General features: G+C 41.7%; 2 protein-coding genes across 4 annotated transcripts in view; one reads left to right on the forward strand and one right to left on the reverse strand.

Annotated features, from left to right (window-relative positions):
• EMB2191 (Cytidine/deoxycytidylate deaminase family protein) overlaps nt 1-21,860 on the reverse strand; it is a 33,835-nt gene extending 11,975 nt beyond the window's left edge. For 2 of the 3 annotated variants that reach the window (XR_015909099.1, XM_059603974.2), the window contains exons 1-4: nt 21,520-21,860; nt 20,765-20,842; nt 18,009-18,046; nt 16,880-16,946 (exon numbers count right to left, since the gene is read on the reverse strand). Coding sequence is in view for 2 of the 3 variants with exons in the window: in XM_059603974.2 (XP_059459957.1) it covers nt 16,880-16,946; nt 18,009-18,046; nt 20,765-20,830 (171 nt within the window). In the remaining variant the exon portion in view is untranslated. The remainder of the gene's footprint in view (nt 1-16,879; nt 16,947-18,008; nt 18,047-20,764; nt 20,843-21,519) is intronic. The other variant, XM_059603976.2, reaches the window with a different exon arrangement.
• A 200-nt stretch (nt 21,861-22,060) lies between these two features.
• On the forward strand, nt 22,061-22,874 carry LOC148583839 (protein NRT1/ PTR FAMILY 5.10-like). The gene is made up of 4 exons (XM_088510786.1): nt 22,061-22,131; nt 22,258-22,435; nt 22,527-22,622; nt 22,674-22,874. Exons 1-4 carry the CDS (start codon nt 22,061-22,063, stop codon nt 22,872-22,874), a joined length of 546 nt encoding a protein of 181 aa, XP_088366912.1.
• The last annotated feature ends 307 nt before the right edge of the window (nt 22,875-23,181 follow it).

Genomic DNA, 23,181 nt, shown 5'->3' on the forward strand with positions numbered 1-23,181 from the left:
ACAAGGAATGAAAAAAAAAAAAAACCAAAACCAGAAACTCGCCAGAGATTCGCCGGAGACCGTCGAAACTCGTCGGGGACAGGCAGACCACGCCGGAAATCCCACTAGAAAGACCAAAACCAGAAGCTAAACCAAACAGGGACCTGCGCCGGAGAATTACCGGAGGCTCGCCGGAAACTCGCCGGAAATACATGGAAACACGCCGGTGTCTGACAGACCTCACCGGTGATACCAAAAACCACGGCGATAGACCCAAGCGACTACCACAAAACACGCCGGCAAACCACCACAGACTCAGTCGACGACCTAGTTTCTGCCGATCATCACTGTAACCTGCCGGCAGCCATATACTTCACCAACAACCACAGACTAGACTGTAAATACACCACAAACCACACCGGCGACCATCTATCCCCAATCACTATTCGCGGGCATGAAGCCCACGTCTCACAATTCCACGCTCAGTAGAATAAAACTAGGATTTGGGTAAAAAAAAATATATTAATAAAGAAGGGAGGAAGAAGCGGGGTGAGAGAGTAATCAGATGCAGTCAATAGTTATGGCTCTGATACCATGTTAGAGGGATTTAGGGTTTGCATGTAAAGAGAAGAAAGAAGAGGCTTTGTTGTTTCACGTAGCCTTCTCCTCTCATACTTCATATATATATATATATATAATGTAACATTGAGTACAAAGACCAAAATACCCCATATAATATATTAACCCTAATATGCTCATCTAACAGTTTGAGCAGGTTTTTGCTCGTTTTCCAGCATTGTTGCAGTGGGTTTTTCGATTGTTAAGGTTACTTGCTGTATTTCTGTGGTGGAGTTTTTGGCCTCTTTGTTGATTGAGGTTATGGCCCTAACCCGACATCCTTAGTTAACACTCCTATGACCCATATGAAGCTGAATGCAAAGAATTATATTTATTGGGCACGGTCTCAAGGCGGTGGTGGTCGACTTGGTAGTCGTGAGCCTCGCAAATGTACTCATTGTGGTCGGAGTAATCATTCGGTGGATTTTTGTTGGGATTTACACGGCAAACCATCTATCTTCGCCAATCAGGTTTTTTCTTTGGAGGATTCTCCAGCTATTTCTGGACCACTTGCTAGTTCAAGTCTTGTTCCGGATTCTTTTTTTTTTTTTTTTTTTTGATAAGTATGTCAGTTTTATTAAAAGCGAAGAAACCCCAAAGTACACTGGGAGTATACAAAGGATCACCTAACTAGGATGAGAAAAACGTACAAGGAACTCATCATAGCTAATCAACACCGGATAAATATACACTACAGTCCAAAGATACAACGTATGAATATAAGAGGATAATAAGTCCTCAGAGGACCTCTCCAAATCCTCAAAGCACCTATTATTTCTCTCTCCATAAACACCAAAAGAAACAAGTAGGCACCATCTTCCAGACCGCAGCACTCCCCCCCCCCCCCCCCCCCCCCCTTGGACCACCAACATGCTTGCAACTCGACAACCCTTCTAGGCATCACCCATGACAACCCAAAGTGGCCAAAGAAAGCACTCCACAAAACAGAATCTACCTCGCAGTGAAGAAGAAAATGATCCACTATCATCTCACTTCTTTTACACATACAACATCTGTTCACCACAATCACATGTCGCTTCTTGAGGTTATCTAAGGTCAGAATTTTGCCCAAAGCCGCCAACCATGCAAAGAAAGTCGCCCTTGGAGGAGCTTGTGTCCGCCACACACTCTTCCAGGGGAATCTCCTCCCTTCTGTACGCGCCAAGGAGATGAACAGTGACTAGACCTTGAACATGCCTCTTTTTGAGGAGCTCCACCATAATCTATCTTCAAGCCCTCGTCTCACTCTGGCTGCATGCAACACCTAGAAAAAAGAAGCAAAGACATCCACCTCCCAATCATGAGCCTCTCGATAAAAACTCACATTCCACTGAATGGATCTACCTAGCACCTCCATATTATCTGCAACTAAGGCATCCTTCGAACAAGCAATACTAAATAAAATCGGGAAAGCTGTCTTGAGAGCCGTATCTCCACACCACCAATCATGCCAAAAGCTAACCCTAGTCCCATTCCCCACCACAAATCTCGTAAAGCCTTTGAAAGTAACCCACCCTTTCCAAATATTCTTCCATAACCCCACCCCATACGCTCCTCCAGGCTCAAGAGAACACCACCCTCCCCATAAACTTCCAAACTTCGAATCTACCACAACTTTCCACCAAGCCTCTCTCTCCGACCCATAACGCCACAACAATTTCCCTAGAAGAGCGCGATTGAACACCAAAAAATTTTTGATACCCAATCCTCCCTCCTTGATCGGAGTGCAAACCTTCGACCACCTCACCAAATGGTACTTGAACTCTTCACCTATACCTCCCCATAAAAAATTGTGTTGTAGCTTCTCAATGCGATTAGCAACACTCACCGGTATAGGGAATAAAGACAAGTAATAAGTGGGCAAATTAGCAAGAGTGCTCTTGATAAGGGTGACCCTTCCCCCCTTCGACAAATACAACCTTTTCCAACTGGCCAACCGATGTTCTAACTTCTCTATAACATCATTCCAAATATGCTTAGCCTTAAAAGAAGCTCCCAACGGAAGACCAAGGTACTTCACTAGCAAAGTGGCAACCCCACACCCTAAGATACTAGCTAACGAATCCACTTGCTTCACATTCCCCACAGGAATTAACATCGACTTAGCCAAATTAACCTTCAAACCGGAGGCAGCTTCGAACAGCAAAAAAAAACTCCGCAAATAGCGTAACTGAGTGGGCATAGAATTGCAAAAAATCAGGGTGTCATCGGCAAAAAGAAGATGTGAGACAGTAGTATTACCGACTTTGAAGCCTTCTAGCAACCCCCCATGAATAGCTGCAGAAATCATTCTACTCAAAGCCTCCATCACAAAAACAAACAACAACGGAGAGAGGGGGTCCCCTTGTCGTAATCCTCTAGAACTGCTAAAAAAAACTTTAGGAGAACCGTTTACCAAAATCGAAAACCGCGCCGAGGAAATACAATGTTGTATCCAAGAACACCAAACCCCTCCAAATCCACACCTCCTTAGCAAGTACATCAAGAAGCCCCAGTTCACATGATCATAAGCTTTTTCCAGATCCATTTTGCATATAACCCCTGGCTCCCTAGATCTCAGCCTACTATCAAGGCATTCATTGGAAATCAATATGGGATCTAGAATCTGCCTACCTTTGATAAAAGCATTTTGTGCCTTGGAAATAAACTTGTCCAAAACTACCTTCAATCTATTTGCTAAAACCTTGGCTGTGATTTTATAGATACCTCCCACAAGTTTAATCGGGCGGAAGTTTTTGAAATTGATGGCACCGGGAATCTTCGGAATAAGCGAAATGAATGTAGCATTGAGGCACTTCTCAAACATCCCTTCGGCATGAAATGCACTAAACACCTTCATAATATCCTCCCTCACCACATCCCAACTTGTTTGGAAGAAGGCCATAGAAAACCCATCGGGGCCCGACGCCTTATTGCCATTCATCTTAGACACGACCTTTTTAACCTCTTCCTCTTCAAAATCTCTCTCTAACCAGCTGGCCTCAACCTCTGAAATGGAATCAAAAGAAATACCATCTACCATAGGCCTCCAACTGCATTGCTCAGAAAATAGCTTTTGATAGAACTCGACAATGTGCTCACTGATCTCATCCTGATTTGAAGGACTATTCCCAATCAAAAGGGTACCTATAGAGTTATATCTTCTGTTAGAGTTGGCTATGAAGTGAAAGAATTTAGTGCACTTGTCACCTTCCTTCAACCACGACACCCTAGATTTTTGCCTCCAACTTATCTCCTCTATAAGAATACACTTCTCAAGCTCTCGAACAACCTCGGTCTTCCTCCTTAACTCCTCCTCATCCAAGGCCCTACTTTCTTCGTGCACATCAAACACCCGGAGATCCTCAAGAAGATTCCTCTTATTCCTTTCTATGTTTCCAAACACCTCCTCATTCCATGTCTTCAAGTTTAGCTTCAAGGCCTTGAGCATGCAAGCAAGAACAAAACTCGAACCTTGAAAGTCATAAGAATCCCACCATTGTTGCACTAGGGCCACAAACCCTTCCGCTTTGAGCCACATATTCTCGAACGGCCTTTTCCCCTTTGACACATCCCCCAACTCAAGAATGATTGGAAAGTGATCCGAGCAAAGGCGAGATAGCCTCTTCTGCCTCACCCCCGGAAACCATGCTTCCAACTCTGGGGAAACAAGAAACCGATCAATCCTTGACCACAGAGGAGGATCTGGAGAAACTGACCACATAAAAGCACCCCCAACATGTGGGAGGTCCATAAGCCCTTGTTCATAAATAAAATCAGAGAAACCCATCATAGCAGAATCTAGACGAGCTCCACCTAATCTTTCACTAGGGAACCGAGTAACATTAAAATCTCCCCCAACACACCATGGCAAGTTCCACCAACTAAGAACTCCAACCAACTCATCCCAAAGGAGCCTTCTATCCCTGTCACGGTTCGGGCCGTACACCCCTGCAAAAGCCCAAACGGAGAGATCCACAACATTCCTGAAGGACACAGCCAAAGTATAAGCCCCTACGCACACATCAACCTTCTCCACCACCCTAGTATCCCACATAATCAAAATACCACCTGAGGCCCCACTAGAATCCAAGCAGCACCAATCCACATGACTCCGCCCACATAAACTGCGAACAATATTTCGAGACATACACTGAATCTTAGTCTCTTGAAAGCAAACAATATCAACTGCCCAATCTCTGAGCAAATTACTAACCCTCATGCGTTTATCCCTCTTGTTTAATCCTCTCACATTCCAAGAAAGAATGTTTAGCTTCATAAAAGTACTACCTTCCCCCTCCCCTTCCTAATGCCACGACTAGAGCTCACACCTCGAGCATCGTAATTCACCAAACACTCCAAATTCCTCATCTCCCTCTTACTGTTGATGCCGCTACTAGAAGTAGTTACCATCACTTTATTCCGGCATTCCTCTTCTAAGAAAGTTAACAAGGCCAACAACTGCATCTTATGACCCACATACGAAATCCCCACAATCGGATAAATCTCATTAGCACACTGAATGACCCAATCCGAGTAACCCGCCGCGCCCCCTGGAGTAGGAACATAAGAGTTCAAAGGAGAGGACCCCCCAATGCCACAAACCCCTGCCCCCTCATCCTCCTTACTCTTATTACCAGCGCTATCTCCCTCCTCAAAACAATGGACTTCCTCACAACACTCAACCAACCTGCCTTCCTCTCCCCCAACCTGTACACCAACCTGATTCAAGCCGCCAAAAGACCATGGCACAAGATCTCTGACCTCGCTCCCCAGAATTGACATCACCGGCATCATTTGTTGCGAATCTGCCTTCCCACTGCCTAGAACTGCAATTCCCTGCGGAATCGGTGTGTCTCCAAGCTCTTTCGGCGATCCAACAGCACCGGTAACCTCATTGGGCATTACCACCTCTGGGTCAGCGCCGGAAACTGCCATAGAAAGCTTCTCCGGCGTCGACTGGGTCAAACTTACCTTCACCCTGTACAGAAGCACAATTGCCGGTCGCGTCTCTCCGTTAGCCAAGCCCTCACCACCGATAGACTCTCCAGGCAATTCCGCATGGATCTCTTGACCATCGGCAGAAACGGCCCACGATCTCATCCCTAAAAACGCACCTCCTACCGACATCGACGCCCCTGGATCGCCATCCTTACCCGTCGTCCACCCCACCGACATGCCGTTAGAATTTATCAGGTAAGAAAAATAAGTGGGTCTTGACCCATCTGGCCCAGCAACGCTTGAGCTATCCTGACCCATACCCAGGCCCACAGTAGACTTCATCTCCAAAATAGCCACCTCTTTCGCTTAAACCCTTTCGTGGGCCGTGGGCCTTTCCCAACCACTCCGTCCTTCCCCTTCTGTTCTCTTACTTTCCTACCAGAGTGGGTTGATACAGGGCCTCTCTCTACCTGCTACAGACCACTAGCCTCAACCCTATTCAACGCCAATTCCAACTTCTGTAGGCCTACGTCAATTTTCCCTTTCAACCACCTTAACGTCTCTCTGCAATTTAGTAGCTCAAGACTTGCACCAAAATGTGTCTGACACTCAGAGACCTCCCTTCTCGTACACACTTTCTCAGTAACAATTTTCGATGCAAACTCTTTCACCGGCGATTGATGACCACTCACCGGAGCCTTGGTCACTGTCGCATTTATCCCCTCCTTTCCTAACTCCTTCAGATATCGCGTTCCACCCTCCTCCCGGCCACTTAAAGCTCTCGGCAAGGTATGGGTCTGATTCGTCGACAATGAACTAGGTCTCACCAAGTTGGACCAGACTTCTCCAAACCAGTTGAGGACTCCTTCAACCATCTAGGCACCTTAGCCAAAGGCTCTGTACTGGGACCGAAGCACTCCTCTGCTGGATTCACTGACATCGCCAATACCTCAGAGTAACTCCCTCTTTCCTTTACCATCTGCCCCTTCTTTCCAGCCTTGAGACCGCAAAGAGCCGAGTTGGCCAATCACACTTCCGATATGAAGCGAACCCATCCTTGCCGAAAGCACCCTTCTAGAATAATAACCGACCCAAACCTCCGCCTCCCATCAAATTCCTCTATTGTCAGGAAGCGCCCATGCTTGTTGGAACAACGCTGCGCAATAATCCTAGGATAACCCACTCTGATTGATCCCAAAAGACCTCTGAATCTTCCACTGCCACTAATTCGTCCACGATACGTACCAACCAATCTAACTCATCCTTCTGCATGAAGATAGACCTTTGCTTCCCTTTGCTCCTTTCAAAAATCCTCACACCAGAAGCCCCTTCCTTCACCATCAATTCGAATTCCTTTGCCTCCACAGACCATCTTCTTCCTCCACAGACCATCTTCTACATGATAACCCCACCTAATCAACTAAGAGCACACCTCCGCACCACTCACACGCCCAACCTCACAGCCACACTGCTTCTTTCCCACTAGCTTCTTGTTGACGCAACAATATCAGTAAATTAGAAATGAAAAGTTGGATTGGGGACATCCAAAAAATGTCCATTCCAAAAGATGAGTATGCTCAGTTCTTGGCCCATAAGCAGGCCACTTCCACTTCCACTGCTACTCTTGCTCAATCAGGTACTGCATCTCACTGTCTTTTATCCTCCACTTGCGACCCATGGATTATTGACTCTGGCACCAATGAACATATGACTGGTTCGTCTACTTCTCTCTCTGATTATCATCTTGTTGATACACCCCACAGTGTCACCCTAGCTAATGGTTTCCTCTCCACCGTAGTCGGCTTTGGCCACACACATCTGAGTCCAGATATTAAGTTGTTGTCTGTTCTACATGTTCCTAGTTTTCTTTTTAATTTATTATTCATTAGTAAAATTACCAAAGCTCTTAATTGTTCTGTTAGTTTTTACCCTACTTTGTGCATTTTTCAAGATCTCAAGACACGAAGGATGATTGGTATGGGGGCATGAAGTTGGTGGCGTATATTATCTAGATCTCGCGCGAGTCTTTGTCATGAGTTGTTTGTGTCTTGCGAAGCTTGTCAGCTTAGTAAGCATCATCGTGTTCCTTTTCCATCAAGAGTTAGTCGTGTTTCTCGTCCTTTTGAGTTAGTTCATTTTGATGTATGGAGTCCTATGAATATTGCGTCCAAAAAATTTCATTATTTTGTGACATTTGTGGATGATTTTTCCCGTGTGACTTGGTTATTTTTAATGAAAAATCGCTCAGAGTTATTTTTTGTCTTCCAAATTTTTTGTAATATGATTAAGACTCAATTTTCTTAGAAAATTCGTATTTTGCGTTCTGATAATGCCAAAGAATACACATCTGGTTCTTTTTCCTCTTATTTGTCTGATAAAGGCATTATTCATCAAACCTCATGTGCTCACACTCTACAACAAAATGGTGTGGTTGAGGGATTTCAATTTATTAGCTAACACAAAGCTAGGAAGACCCTCAAAAGAATAAGATCCCCACCAAGAGCTAACCTTGTCAACAAAGCCTTCGGCTTTGAGCCACATGTTCTCAAATTTGAAGTACTTTTTACCTCCGCAATGAACCCCACAATCCAGAGAAATAGGGAAATGATTGGAGAACATGCGTTGAAGTCTTCTTTGTGACACTGCTGGGAAATGATCTTCCCAATCCGAGGAGAGTAAGAACCGGTCTATTCTAGACCAAGTCTCATTTTCTTGATTATTGGACCAAGTAAATTGTCCCCCCATCATTTGAAAGTCCACCAAATTGTTCTCCGAAATGAAGTCCGAAAAGTCCATCATGCCCGCAGAGTAATAAGAAGCACTAGAGCGCTCACTAGGGAATCGGACAATATTAAAATCCCCACCAAGACACCAAGGAACCTCCCACACATTCATCAAACCAGCCAACTCTTCCCAAAGGACCCTCCTCTCCACATCCTCATTTGGACCATAAACCCCTCCAAACGCCCAAACCCAATTGTCCTCCACATTTTGAAAAGAGCATGCCAAAGTGAACTGCCCCACACACTCCTCCTTACTCTCCACCACCCTCCTATCCCACATCATTAACATCCCCCCCGACAAACCATTAGACCCTTTATACTTCCACCTAGGGCTGTTAAGTGAGCGAAGCGTCTCGCGAGCAAGCTCGAGCTCGGCTCGCATAAGCTCGGCTCGTGCTCGACTCGAATATTAAATGAAGCACTTCATGAACACAAATCCTAGCTCGAATATTAAACGAAGCAAGCTCGGCTCGACTCGGCTAAGCTCGTGAACAGCTCGTATAAGCTCGAGTGTGTGTATATATATATATATAAACTAAGTAATACATAATTAATTATAAATCTCATAATTATTAAAACCTTAAAATTGCATTTATATTTAAGCGTTAGAGAATGGAAAATTCTACACCCTTCATGATCAAAGAGAGAGAGAGCAATATTAAAAAGACCTCGATTCAATTAGAGCATATCCAAACGAAAGGAAGAAGAATCAAGCAGAAATTATTGAGGGAGATTGCGAAAGGCATAAATTATTGAAGAATCAAACAGACCCAAACACTATCACTACCTGTCTGGTGAGTGAGAGTGAGAGAGTGGGAAATGAGAGTTTAGGTGGAAGATTCATTGTGACTGGTAAGGGGGATTGAGAGAGAAACGTTAAAAAAATATTTTTTTGTAGGGGGCGTTGTCCCAATGCAGTTTGAATGCAACATGTTAACTTGTCCCACATTGTTAAGAAAACATCAATCTTCAAGTTTGCTTATCTATAAAAGGATGCATATCCTCTCTCTTTGAAACCAAATGCCTTGCTGTATTGACTCAAGCTCCATACTCGACTAGTCAGGCTAAGCAAATGCTCATATGCAAATTAAATTCTTAAGCGGTTTAAGAGTACTTGAAGTTAAAAAAAAAAAAAAAATTAAATATAAGAGCCAGCTCGCGAGCTGGCTCGGCTCGACTTATTATTAGCTCGAGCTCGATTTGTTTGGCTCGCCCTTAAGCTCGACTCGAGCTCGAGCTCGAGTAAAATTTAAACGAGCCAAGCCTGAACAAGGGAAGCTCGCTCAAGCTCGGCTCGTTTACACCCCTACTTCCACCCCACATGTTGACCACCCCAAAGAGTGTGAACCACCTCCCGGGAAATAGTCTCCATCTTGGTCTCAATCAAACAAACTATATCTGCTTTCCACTCCTTCAAAAGGCCCTTACTACGCAACCTTTTTTTGAGGGCATTCAACCCTCTCACGTTCCATGCTACGATGTTAAGCTTCATGATCCACCAATTCGACCCTTCCCACGACCCCTACCTTGCATAGAGATCGTCTGGCCCCTGTCAACAAGAAAAGCACTCCCTAAAAAGTCCCCCAAATCAGAGTCATTCTGCTTCCTGGAAGCTTCAATAGAATTGAACAAAGCTGCCAACTCCTTCTTCCCCTCATCTGAAACACCAATTTTTGGGCAAAAATTGAGGCAGCTCTCAACTACCCAATTAGGAGAACATTTTTCTGATCCTAATTCCTCCAACCCGATTGTTGCTGAGATGCTGTCCTCCTCCCTATTTGACCCATTCCCAATTCCAATTTCTTTGAATCGACTGAAGCAAATTAGTAACCTCCCCCCGACATGCCCCTGTCATGCCAAAATTCCGACAAGAAGAAAAAGCCACCGGAGACTGATCTGAAGCAGAGCCCATAACCTCACCTGCATCGCTTGACTCCACAGAGCACTCCGGCGAACCCCCACCGGCGTCTCCAGTCTTCATATGGCGCTCCGGCACAGTCTGTGTTTTCTCCGGTGAGGAGGGTGTCTCCGGCGACTGATCTGAAGCAGAGCCCATAACCTCACCTGCATCGCCTGTCTCCACAGAGCACTCCGGCGAACCCCCACCGGCATCTCCATTCTCCATACGGCGCTCCGGCACATTCTGTGTGTTCTCCGACGAGAAGGGTGTCTCCAGCACCTTCTGGGTAATTCCCGGCCACGACCCTAATATTCCTTTCGCCTGCCCAAAAGCCGAAGAAGAGGCTTCTAGCGAGCCCATTGCGGTTTTCCACCTCTTCGGCCCACGTTTCCTCCTCCTATAAGTCACCATCGCTTTCTCTTTTCAGGTGGGCAGTGCCTCTCTCGCCGGACTTATAGAAACCTCTCCACCAGTGCCGACAACCGCCTTGGAACCTTCTTTAGCCCCCCTGACCTCTGATGGGACCTTTGCGACCACCGGCGATGGAGTTGCCGGCCTATCTGAGTCAGAACACAAGCCAAGCGTAAACTTTTCCTTCTTCGTTGATGCGCAAGCCTCATTTCCTCCTTCTGGGTTATTAACACCCAGACCCGAGCCCACCGTTCCTTTATGTTTAAAAACCGAAGTCTTCTTCACCCTCCACCATTTTTTGGGCTTTATAAATTTCAGCCCAGACCCCTTAATCCCTTTCGAAGCAGGCTGCCTCGGACCCGCTGGGTGAAGAACTGGCCCAAGCCCAAGCCTGCTGCCCTCCATAGTCTTGAGCGCCATGTCGATCTGCATCAGACCCACGTCACAGTCTTGTTGCAGACGCTTCAACAGCTCCCTGACTTTGAGGAGCTCGAGACTTAGCTTGGAGTAGGTCTGTCCAACAGCATGGTGCCCCTTCCCCCCCTGTCCCGTCGTGCGATCAGAAGCAGTCATCGAGACCTGCGACATCGCCGGCGTTTGTGGGTTACTCGCCGAAGCTCTAAACGAACACCCCATACGACCATCATCCATCGAGCCTCGTCTTCCAACCTCTGCAGATACTTGGACATACCTCGTCGGAATCACTCCAGGATCGCCGTAAGCCCTCTCCGAGACAAGGGTCTTTGTTGAAGCCAAAGCTTTCCTGCCCAATTTGTGGGTTTTCTGTCCCATATGACCAGAAGCATTTTTCGGCCACCTCTGCACCTTGTGGTTGAACGCAAGAATCGTCATTTATTGGATGTTGCGCGTTGTCTCTTATTTCATATGCATGTCCCCAAACATTTTTGGAGTGATGCTGTTCTCGCTACTTGTTATCTCATTAATCAGATGCCCTCCTCGGTCTTAGATGGTGCTTCTCCACATTCGCTCTTATACTCTTCTTCACCCATGTTTGCCTTACTACTAAAGGTTTTTGGGTGTGTTTGCTATGTCCATAACTCGGGTCCTGGCTATGATAAACTTGATCCTCACTCTACTAAATGTGTCTTCCTTTGTTATTCCACAACTTAGAAGGGATATCGTTGTTATAGTCCTGTTCTTCGCTACTGCTTTACTAGCGCTGATGTCACATTTGTTGAGCCTCTTTCCTATTTTCCTATTGATGCGTCTTTCGAATCGTCTACCCTTGAGCCCAATGTCACGTCTATTCCGCTGCCTGTTCCATATCTCTTTGAGTCTGTTGTGTTGCCTCCACGCTCTTCTGCTCCCCTCCAAGTTTATACACGTCGGCCTGCTAAGAAGACTGTTGGTTGCAAATGGGTATACACGGTTAAGTTTAATCCTAATGGTTCAATTGAACGGTTGAAAGCTCGTTTGGTTGCTAAAGGCTATACCCAGACATATGGTATTGATTATGATGAGACGTTTTCTCTAGTTGCCAAAATTTCTTCCGTACATATTCTTATTTCTTTGGCTGCTAATCTTGATTGGCCCTTATTTCAATTAGATGTCAAAAATGCCTTTTACATGGGGATTTACATGAGGAAGTTTATATGGAGCAACCACCTGGGTTTGTTGCTCAGGGGGAGTATCAGGGTTGTGTATGTAAGGTAAAAAAGGCTTTGTATGGTCTCAAGCAATTTCCACGGGCATGGTTTGGGAAATTCTCAGCAGTGGTTATGGAGTTTGGTCTTAAGCGATGTCAAACAGATCATTCAGTATTTCACTTGCATACAAGTGCAGGCTACATTCTTCTTGTGGTATATGTGGATGACATTCGTGATTACAGGTAATGATTTAGGAGGCATTGCTCGATTGAAACTATTTTTACAACAGAAGTATCACACAAAAGATTTGGAAAAACTAAGATATTTTTTGGGGACTGAGGTTGCTAAATCCCGAACAGGTATCAATTTATCCCAAAGAAAATATGTACTTGATTTGTTAGAAGAGACAGGTCTTCTGGGTGCTCTTCTTATTGACATTCCGATGGATCCTAATCAAAAATTAGTAAAAGATGAAGGAGAATTATTTGAAGATCCTGGTAGGTATCGTCGTTTAGTTAGAAAGTGGACTTGCCTTACTATTACAAAGCCAGACATCTCATATGCAGTGAGTGTTGTTAGTCAGTTCTTGAAGGCAACTAGGGTTTCACATTGGGAAGCTGTTACTCGTTGCAACGTAGAATAACAGTTGTATGTATGTAATAAGTATACTACACATACCCATATTTCTTCTTTTTTGATTGTTACTTTGTATGAAAGAAAGAATAGAAGAAGAAGGAATAGGGGAGGCTGTCAGTATTCTCTTACTGCTCCTCTCCTCTCAAACGACATATGTATATATATATATTGCAATGTAGAATCAAAAAAGAAGAAATATGGGTATGTGTAGCACACTTATTACATACATACAGACATGGACAAATCATGCCGCAAAGTTTACAATTTCAAGTATGGAATTATAGAAATGCAAGATTATCTAAATGACATATGAAAAACAAATAACTTATAAAACTGTGAATGAAAAAAAAAAAAAAAAAAAAATTGCTCTTCCTCAACCAAACAGAAAAAGAAAAGAACACAAGCACATTTTTAATTTGACAAGTAGAAAGAACTCAAACACAAATGCATACGCACACATTGAATGCATGACAAAAGTTAAGAACTTCTGGTACATGAGAGTAAAATCAACTAAAAATAAAGTGATATTTTCTTGAATTATATCAAGGGAAAAATACTCTAAAGGTCCCTGGACTTTAACCTTTTATCAAATCGCTCATTAGGACTTGAAATTTATCAAATCACTCTTTGAGGTATGCTCCATTATTAACTCACTCCCTCTATACTCTTTCCGTTAGTATTAAAATTTTGACATATGTACATACTATTGAGTCACCACTAATTAACTTTGCCACATAATTTAAATGTCATATCATTAAAAAAAATAATAAATAAATAAAAAAGACGTGGCTGAGGTGACCGAACCACCTCCAAATTGGTCTTTGGGGATTGTTCAACCACCCCCCAACCACCTCATTTTTTTTTTCTTTTCATTTTTTTCCTCGCCCTTTTTTTTCTTTGATGTGGCATTTTTAAAACGGAAAAAAATGCAGAATTAGTCCCTATAGTTTGTATCTTTATAAAATCAATCACCGTGATTTGAATTTTATACAATAGATTATTGTGGTTTGCTTCTATATAAATATGGTCCTTGCTATCAGGAATTAATGACACGTGGCCCCTTAAACACATAAGCACTAATGATATATTGACACATGACAATCTAACCTAAATTATAAATGAATTCTAAATAAAATAAAATAAAAAAGCTAAAAAATAAAAAGCAAAATAAAATTAAAATTAAAAAAGAAAATAAAGGAAGTGTGGCAACTGGCATCCCCTCACAAAGGAGTTGTCGGCCACCCGTCTCCTATAAGGGTGGCCAACCCTCATCTAGGGCGGCCATCTCTTGGCCACACTAGATGAGGGGTGGCTGCCCCTTACTAGGCGTGGCCAAGGAATGGCCGAACCTCTCCTATGAGGGGCGGCCATCCCTTGGACTCTAAAGCTCACACCTCTCTTGTGAGAGGAGGCAATCCCTTGGCCACCCCAGATGAGGGCACCATCCCTTTGCCACCCCAAAGGAGGCTCAACTGCCCCTCACAAGAGAGGGGCGGCCACCCTTCTTATGGTGTGGCCAAGAGATGGCCACCCTTACAGGATAAGGGTGGCCAGCCACCCCTCTTTGATGGGAGGCCAGCCACCACTCTCCTTTTTTTAATTTTAATTTTAATTTTAATTTTGCCTTTTATTTTTTTAGATTTTTATTTACGGCTGATTAGTAATTTAGGTTAGATCGTGGGGGTGGTCGCCCTTACAGGATTAGGAAGGGTGGGCCAACTACCACCCTCCTTTGTTTTTATTTTTTTAGTTTTATTTAAGGTAAATTTGTAATTTAGGTTAGATTGTTACGTGTCAATATATGATTAGTGTGGATATGTTTACTGGCATGTGGCATTAACTTCAGTTAGAAATGCTAACAAAAATACCATTTTTATACAGAAGCAAACGATAATGATCTATTCTATAAAATTCAAACCACATGGACTGATTCTATAAAAATGCAAACCAAACAGATTTGATTTTTCATTTTCCCTTTTTAAATGAGGTGGTGAAGTTAATTGAAGCTTACTCAACCATATGTACACATGTCAAAATTTTAATATATGGAATGACCATTAGCCTAAGTATCACTACTCATTGTTAAAAGGAACGTGTGAAAGTTCGAGAGCGTGCTCCTAATCGATGATACTTGACCGACATTAGACAAGTAAAGTTTTTCCATCCAGCTAATCTTCTCCCCATTTTCTCAATGATAGTATCCCAAATAAAATTTAGCCTTGAACAGAGCACCCAACGGGCAGCCCAAATATTTCCCATGCAAAGACGAGACCCTATAATCCAAAGTACAAACCAACCCACTCACATTCGGCATATTACCCACAGGAACCAACTCGTATTTATTCAGGTTAATCTTCAACCCTAAAGCAACTTCAAAACAATGGAGAACACATCTCAGTATCGAAAGTAATTTGGAACGGTCCCACAGAAAATGAAGGTATCTTCGGCAAAAGGCAATGGGAGATACAGACACAAGATCATTCCTAGCTCCCACCGAAAATCCAGTGATAAAGCCCTCATTCACAATAGCTAACGTCTTACGACTCAGCTTCCATGACAATCAAAAAAAGGAGGCGGGAGAGAGGGTTGCCCTATCTCAAAAACCAAGAACTATTGAAGAAACCATTTGGCATACTATTAATCATAATGGAGCCATGGATATGCAGTGCGCGATCAACTTTCGCCATTTCTCCTGAAAGCCACATCTCCTTAACATGTAAAGCAAAAAGTCCAAGCAAACATTATCATAGGCCTTCTAAGTCCAATTTACACAAAACTCCCGACTCGCTTGATTTGAGACAGCCATCTAGACATTCACTAGCGACAAGAACCGAGTCTAGAATCAGACGACCTATGATAAAACCAGTCTGAGTCTTTGAAATGATATTCTCCAAACAGTTTTCAATTTATTCACCAAGACCTTCGCAATAATTTTGTAGATGCCACTCATCAGACTGATAGGACAAAAGTCATTGACCTCAACAGCTCCCACTTTCTTAGGAATAAGAATGATGAAAGTAGCATTCAAACTTTGCTCAAACTTACCCTGCTAATGAAACTCGAGAAAGAATTTCATGACATCTAATTTTATAACATCCAACAAGATTGGAAGAATGCCATAGGAAAACCATCTGGACCCGAAGCCTTATCCCCATTCATGCCTTTCACTACCTCGAAAAGCTCCCTTTCCTCGAAAGCTCGCTCCACAAACTGCTTCCTCCTCACTAATAGATTGAAATGGGAGACCATCCAAATCTACATGCCAGTGCCCTCTTTACTAGTCAAAAAACAAAAATCTACCTTACCCTCTTGTAGTTCAATTGTTAATTGAGCACCTTTTGCTCTGTTAACAACAGGATTTTCAGAGTATCACGTGTTGTATTCTCTTGGGTAATCTAACCCCTTACCATTCTCAGATACAAACAAGATGAATTTGATAACTCTACAATGGGTAAATCGATATGAAAAATCATAACCCTGAACTGTGAACAATCCACCAGAAGTATACCAGAAAAAATTATAATGTCAGACACAACTATACATATACTGTTTCAAACTAATAGACAAATTAAAGAGAAGATGTAAGGCAGCACCATTTTGGAATGCAACACTAAATATTATTTTTCATTTTCCTAGATCACTTGATTCAGCATGATGGTGGGCAAAAAGATTTGAAAATAATCAAATAATACCACCAATTTGATCAAGATTTGATTCACATGTTTAAATGATATAATAATTTTGGTTAAGCGCTCAAACTATATATGAAAATGGTGTACATATTAAAGAACTAGTGGCTGTTTGACCACACAAAGAGCAGAGGTTTCTAAAAAATGAACTAAAAATTTATCCTAAATTAACAGGTATTAGCTTCAAAACTACAAGATGAATTGATGAAGAAAAAAAAATTGAACCAAAATACTACAGAAACATACAAAGAAACAAAACAGAAAAGATGAGATCAAAGGAACTCCCAAAAGATGAAACTAAGTATAGGAAAGGAAAAAGAAAGGACTTGATCTCACATTTCGCGTCTCAGTAGTTTGATTTCTTCCTGAGGCAATAACTTTCCCATCCTCCACAATCACACAGCTAGTCATGATATCAATAGCTTGAATGAGGAATAATGTATTTAAAAAATGAAACACCAGATAGCCAAAAAAGCAAAACTAACTATCTGAAATATATAATTAATAACTTAACATAGATCCCCAAGAGGTAGCGCAATCGGCTGAGGATCACGCGTTATGAAGCGAAGGTCACTAGTTCGAATCCCCCCTTTCCCCTCTTATGTGGACATGTCAAAAAAATAAATAAATAACTTAACATAGACCCATTTAAACAACTTCAGGACACAAAAAGATTCCTAAAGCTGATATTGTAAGGTAAGTGTTCTTTTCTCAATATCCAGTCCTCACATAAATAAATAAATAAAAAAAAAAATTTTAAAAATGTCCATCTTCACAACACAGTTACAGTGTCATACCACCAAACCCTTCATATGTGAAGGAGTAAATGACCTGAAGATCAGATTAACATAAGCCTCTCTCTTAAGCAAGGTCATAGGCAAAAAAAAATGCAAATACAGCAAAGTTTGAGCAGCCACCTGAAGTGCAATATGTGAAATTTATTCATTTATTTGCTTAATTTTCTGGGACACGATGTGAAGTTAATCTTGAACTCAACTCATGCTCTTAACAACATATATAGCCCCAGTCTAGCACAATTTACTCAACATTTGTCAAACCTTGGCTTGGCTCAGCTATAAATAATCTCATGGATGTTGTCACCAGATAAAAAGGAACCTGGAGCCATATACTAAACATTCTTAAAACTCATAACTCAAAGTCCAACTCACCAAATGTGATAGTAAGTGTTTTTATATAAGAGACTTATAAAGCCATAGCAGCCTGAAATATTAGGAAGTAAATTGGTGACAGGCATGCATGCAATTTTAGGGAGTATAGTTCACAAGGTTAGCAAACATCTATATAGAGCAAAAGGCAAACATATTTCTGAAAATGCTTATTGTAAAACCATTCATACAAAAAGAAAGCAAGGAAATTGGAGTCTTAAACCCCCAATTCTAAAATTCTTCTGAAAAATCATAATGTAACATGACAGGAAAATTAAATAAAACTGACAACAGCTTACCCAACAGGTACTTCAAGGCTGTCCAAAGCAAGCTTTGCCTGCCACATGAGAAGGCATGAATGAGCAGTAGATAAACAAGTAAAATTCCAGAAAGCAAAACACTAGACAAAACAACTAAAGAAAATACCAGAATACAAGAATAAACTAAGGCTACACAATAATAGAATCAACATGATGCTCTAAGTTGCTTTCAGCTAAATAGCCAATCCCTCAACAGAGCAGGAGCAACCAAAAGCACCTGCAGAACAAACCACCTACTAATAATAGCTACAATGGACACACAACAGACTTGACCCTATAAGTGTGTTCTCACATTTATCACTAAAGCTCACAGCTAAAAATGAGGCAAACATTTTTTTTATGTTAGTTATGAGCCAAACTTAAGCTCTCTTGACTTCAATGGTGATTCATTTTATATGAACCTCAGTATCCAATCCAGCTGTACCCTCAGAGTTTGTACAAACTGATTCCACTTTCCAGCATCCCAACCTTGATGAAAGCCCCCCCAAAAAAAAAAAACACAACTTTTTTTTTTTTTGATAGGTAATCAAAGAAATATTAAAAAACAAAAAACAAAAGCAAAGGCACCCCTAAGCATCCAGTAAGTATACAAAAAGACACCAGAACAGAAAAACAAAAAAAAAAACAAAACAAAACAAAGAAAAACACCCACAAAAACCCAAAGCCCCACAACAGGAGCCCAAAACCCCAGGGCTACATTAAGACACAGCAAGAGCCCTCTTGCCTTTGCCCCGGCTAGAACCAACTCCCCTAGCATCAAATTTGATCGAGCATTCTAAACTCTTAAGCAAACCACAAAACTAAGGAACTATAAAACACAACAAATCCAATCATCATGAAACACATAATAAAACCACAAGACAATCAGGTTAGTCCATTGTACATAAAACAGCACATAGGACAGTAAACGAAGCAAGCTGCTTGTGAACAGCTCAGGCTTGGCTCAAGAACTCTCTGCTCAGGCTTAGTCCAAGTTCAAATGCTTTTATGCTCATTTTATAAACATGCCAATCTTAACATAGGATAGCATGCTTTGACATGCTTGTGAGCAGCTTGACTACCGAATTCATAATAAACTATTAAATCGTTAGTAGTTTATAATTATTTTCACAATCCTCATCTATTTATCTGATATTAGTAATATTTTTGAAACAAAGTACCCACCCCGTGTACACAGCTCAAAGCCTTCCCTGACCCTGCTGCCCCACTGCCTCTTCCACATATATTAGCAGTCAAAATAAATCCCAGCTAAAATATTAGTGAAATAAACAAACTAACAAATACAGAAACAATAACATGTTCCAAGCAACCAAAACAATTCAGTAAACTAGAAATTCCAAATCCCTAAGAATCAAAAACATCAACCGAACACAGGGATTCAAATCCATTTGAACACAAGGGGGAAAGAAGAGAGGTAGAAAAGGGGGGTGCGGCAGAGTGACAAACAATGAAAAGAGTAGCTAAAAGATTGCAGGAAAACTAAAGAACCTATTCACACACTTGCGCACGCGCGCATATATATATGTCAGAATATTAGTAAAGTATTAGGGTATTTCAATATTTGCAATATAAGACCTCGGTTGGGTGGGCCAAATTGTCATCCCTAACTGCAATTGCATATCCAAGCCTATACAACACAAAAGTTGCTAACAAAAATTCTGCGCACAAATACGACACCTTTATCCATACAAAGAGAGAAGCATTAGGAAAATGGCTTTTGGGAACCTATTTCCAAAATGTTCCTCCAAGTTAAAATTTCAGCTTTGACTTAAGATACATATTAAAATTTCAGGTTTGACTTTATATAAATGTTTAAAAGTTTGATTAAGTTTCCATACGAAGAGTGAATTCAAAGAAAACTACAGAAATATAAAAGACAATTTATTTGATCAAGCAACTCTTCACTTGAACTAGCCATCTCTATCTGTAATCCATTGCTTATCCAATTTTTATGTGACTTCTATCAGAAGCTAATATACATAAACATCTTTTACATTATTTTTCTCATGTTGTGTAGGTTAAATAAGAACTAGGTAATGACCCTGTAACTCTTTGCTTTTCTTTGTTTATTTTTTTCTTCCTTTGAAAAGAACATTAGTTGCTTGTGTTGGAAAATAAAACCTCAAATACGATCATAATCAAGAAAAAAAATTCAAATATGATTCTTTTACAGTCACACGCACACATAACTAAACTGGTTTTTAGTTGCTCAAATCATTCTTATCCGGAACATTTGGCTAGCCGGGATGATAAAATGGGAACAAAAAAAGAGCTGCATGCGGCTCAGCAATTTGAAAAAACATTTGGTGAGCTACTAATGGTGCTCATCACTCACCAAATATAAAAATAAAGCATCCTTTAATCTCTACGATTCTCTCTCCTCTTAATAAAGAATAAATAATTCCTTGAGAAAGAATATTTAGACGGAATAGTGAAAATGGATAGTTAAAATAGAGAGGCAGATGTCAGTACCTTAAAAATGCGGATAGCTAAAATAGAAAAATGTGACTTTTTATCTAAAATGGAGACCAAATTTGCTGAGACAAATGTGAATGCTCTCACTTGGCTAACAACAAACACACACATGCAAAAACAGGTATTTAATGCTGGTTTTGTTTGCTCGCTAGCTAACAACCTGTTGTATTAAAGTATTCCTCTCATTGAATTCAATTAGTTCTAAGTCCTCAACACTGATGCAATAAGTCCAAGCATAAATGAGAGGGCCTGGGCATTACCTGTTGGATTGCAAGTTCCATAAATGCAAAGGTATCAGGAGAGCACTCTTCCCCAGGAGATGCCATCTAACCCAAAACCTAAAACAAATGAATACCATAACGAATATTCAGAAGGTTTCGTCATAATAATGGGGAAAAAAAGTCAAACATCATGTATATCAAGTCTTTTAGTCGAAATCAGATAAAAGGCCTACCAATTGTAAAAGAGTAATGCTATATACTACACCCCTATCCAACCTCCATCCTACTGAACTGGTGTAGTAGTGTCCATCGGACCTTATTAAAAGAACAAAAAAAAAATCAAAGGATCGATGGGCTCTGCACTATCAGCTAAATGTAATGAGGGTGCAATATATAGCATTTCTCATTTTAAATAAAATAAAAAAATAAAAACCTCCTATTCATAGCAGTTGATTTATATGACAATCAGCAAAACAGTTCAGAAAATTCAGCAAAACTCGCAATTTCCATTTTCTTTTTCCTTTCCATCTTTTAAATAGATATTTGATCCAAGCAAAAGATTAGTATCAAATACAAGATAAACTACAGTAATGTACCTTTCGTCACAAAATTATAAAACAAGCAAAACCCATCAATATTTTAAAAGCAACCTAATTCTTGTCACAAAATTCTGAAGCAAACCCACCTAGAATTCTCCATCATATATCTCGATAGCACAAGAACAAAAAATTACGGAAAACATTGAAGCATAACCAAATAGTTTAATACTAAGATGGGTTTTCTTTTCTGCATACCTTGGGGTTCAAATTCGAAACCAACTGGCAACTGGTGTGGGGTCAAAGGCTTTAATTCAAGACGAAACGAGCAAACTCGTCAATGAAGGACACTGAGCGTGCCGGTGCAGTTAGCGTGGACGTGGAGTGAACAGCGTGGTTGTGAGCGGCTTTAAAGGGCTGCGCGCGGTGGTGCGTGGAGGTTCAGCCGTGCTGTGGTGCGAACGCCAACGCTCTGCAGTGCTAGCCCTGCGTGAAGGAGATTGTTCGCCGTGCTGTTGCAGTGGTTCGAAGTGGCAGCGCTGTGCAAGGTTGGCCGTGTGCAGGGGAGCAACTAGACATTTAAGTGGTTTCAAAAAAAAAAAGACTAGACGGGCTTCGTTTGGTAACAGCCTTGGCCCAGACACTGTTCTGGGTCTGACCCATTGACCGGTTTTCCTTTCAACATTTGTCATATTTTTTACCATATTACCCCTCTCTCTGACATTTTTTCACAGAAATTAAATCTCACGCTTTTTGTTTGCTCCCACCATCGAAACACCACTACTATTAGGCACCGTCGATGGCGCCGTTGACTACAAAGGCCGTCCGGTCCTCCGATACACCTCCGGCGGCTGGAGATCCGCATCCTTCGTCATAGGTAACAGTCGCACCAAATCTAACTCACAAGCAAAGGAGGGAATTTTTTTGAGTTTGACTATCAGGCACGAGTAAATTAGGTGTGGAAGTTGCGGAGAGGTTTTCTTACTATGGGATCAGTTGCAACCTCATAACGTACCTCACTGGGCCACTGGGACAGTCCACAGCCACGGCCGCCGAGAACGTGAACATGTGGTCAGGAACGGCGTCGTTGCTTCCGCTTTTGGGTGCATTCGTGGCCGATTCTTTTCTGGGCTGCTACCGCACTATTGTCATTGGTTCTCTTATCTACATCCTGGTTCACCTCTCTCTCTCTCTCACACACACGTTGCTGCTACACAGAAAAATTGAAAATTCCTCTGCTAATCTATCTTTGAATTGAAAAACAGGGGCTATTCTTGTTGACTCTGTTGGCTATGCTTCCATCTCTAAGCACTTCTTCTGACTACTTAGACACCAAAATCGTACTGGGTTCTTCAAATCAGGTCTAAGAAATCCTATTCTTTGTATCTCTGTATATAGTTGCTGTTGGGCAGGGCGGACACAAGCCTTGTGTTCAGGCTTTTGGGGCGGATCAGTTTGATGGGCAAGATCCAGACGAGTGCAGATCCAAAAGCTCATTCTTCAATTGGTGGAACTTTGGTGTTGTTGCGGGCGGCACAGCAACAATAATGATGATGAGCTATATACATGGAGGAGAAGACACGGAGATGGAGGAAATGAGGGAGCAGCGCTGAAAATTTTTTTGAGAAACAAATGAAGGGTAATAGTATAATTTCACATCAGGGGAATGACTTAAACAGTATCTAGGCTGGGCCATACCTTTTGCCAAACACCCCCCTAAGTGTGGAGACAAAACTTAAAAACTAAAATATAAATAAATAAATGAGGAAAAACACTTCAACTTTGCCTTTCAACCAATTTGACAAACCCTTAAACTTTCAAATCTCTCGCTTTAAATCCCTGAACTTTTAATTGCTCTCAATGTGAATCCATCTATCAGATTTTAAACATTACATAACGTTTATACCCTTAACTTTTGTA

This window comes from Corylus avellana, chromosome 9 (assembly GCF_965113065.1).
Source record: "Corylus avellana chromosome 9, dhCorAvel1.hap1.2, whole genome shotgun sequence".
In the NCBI taxonomy this organism is placed as follows: domain Eukaryota; kingdom Viridiplantae; phylum Streptophyta; class Magnoliopsida; order Fagales; family Betulaceae; genus Corylus; species Corylus avellana.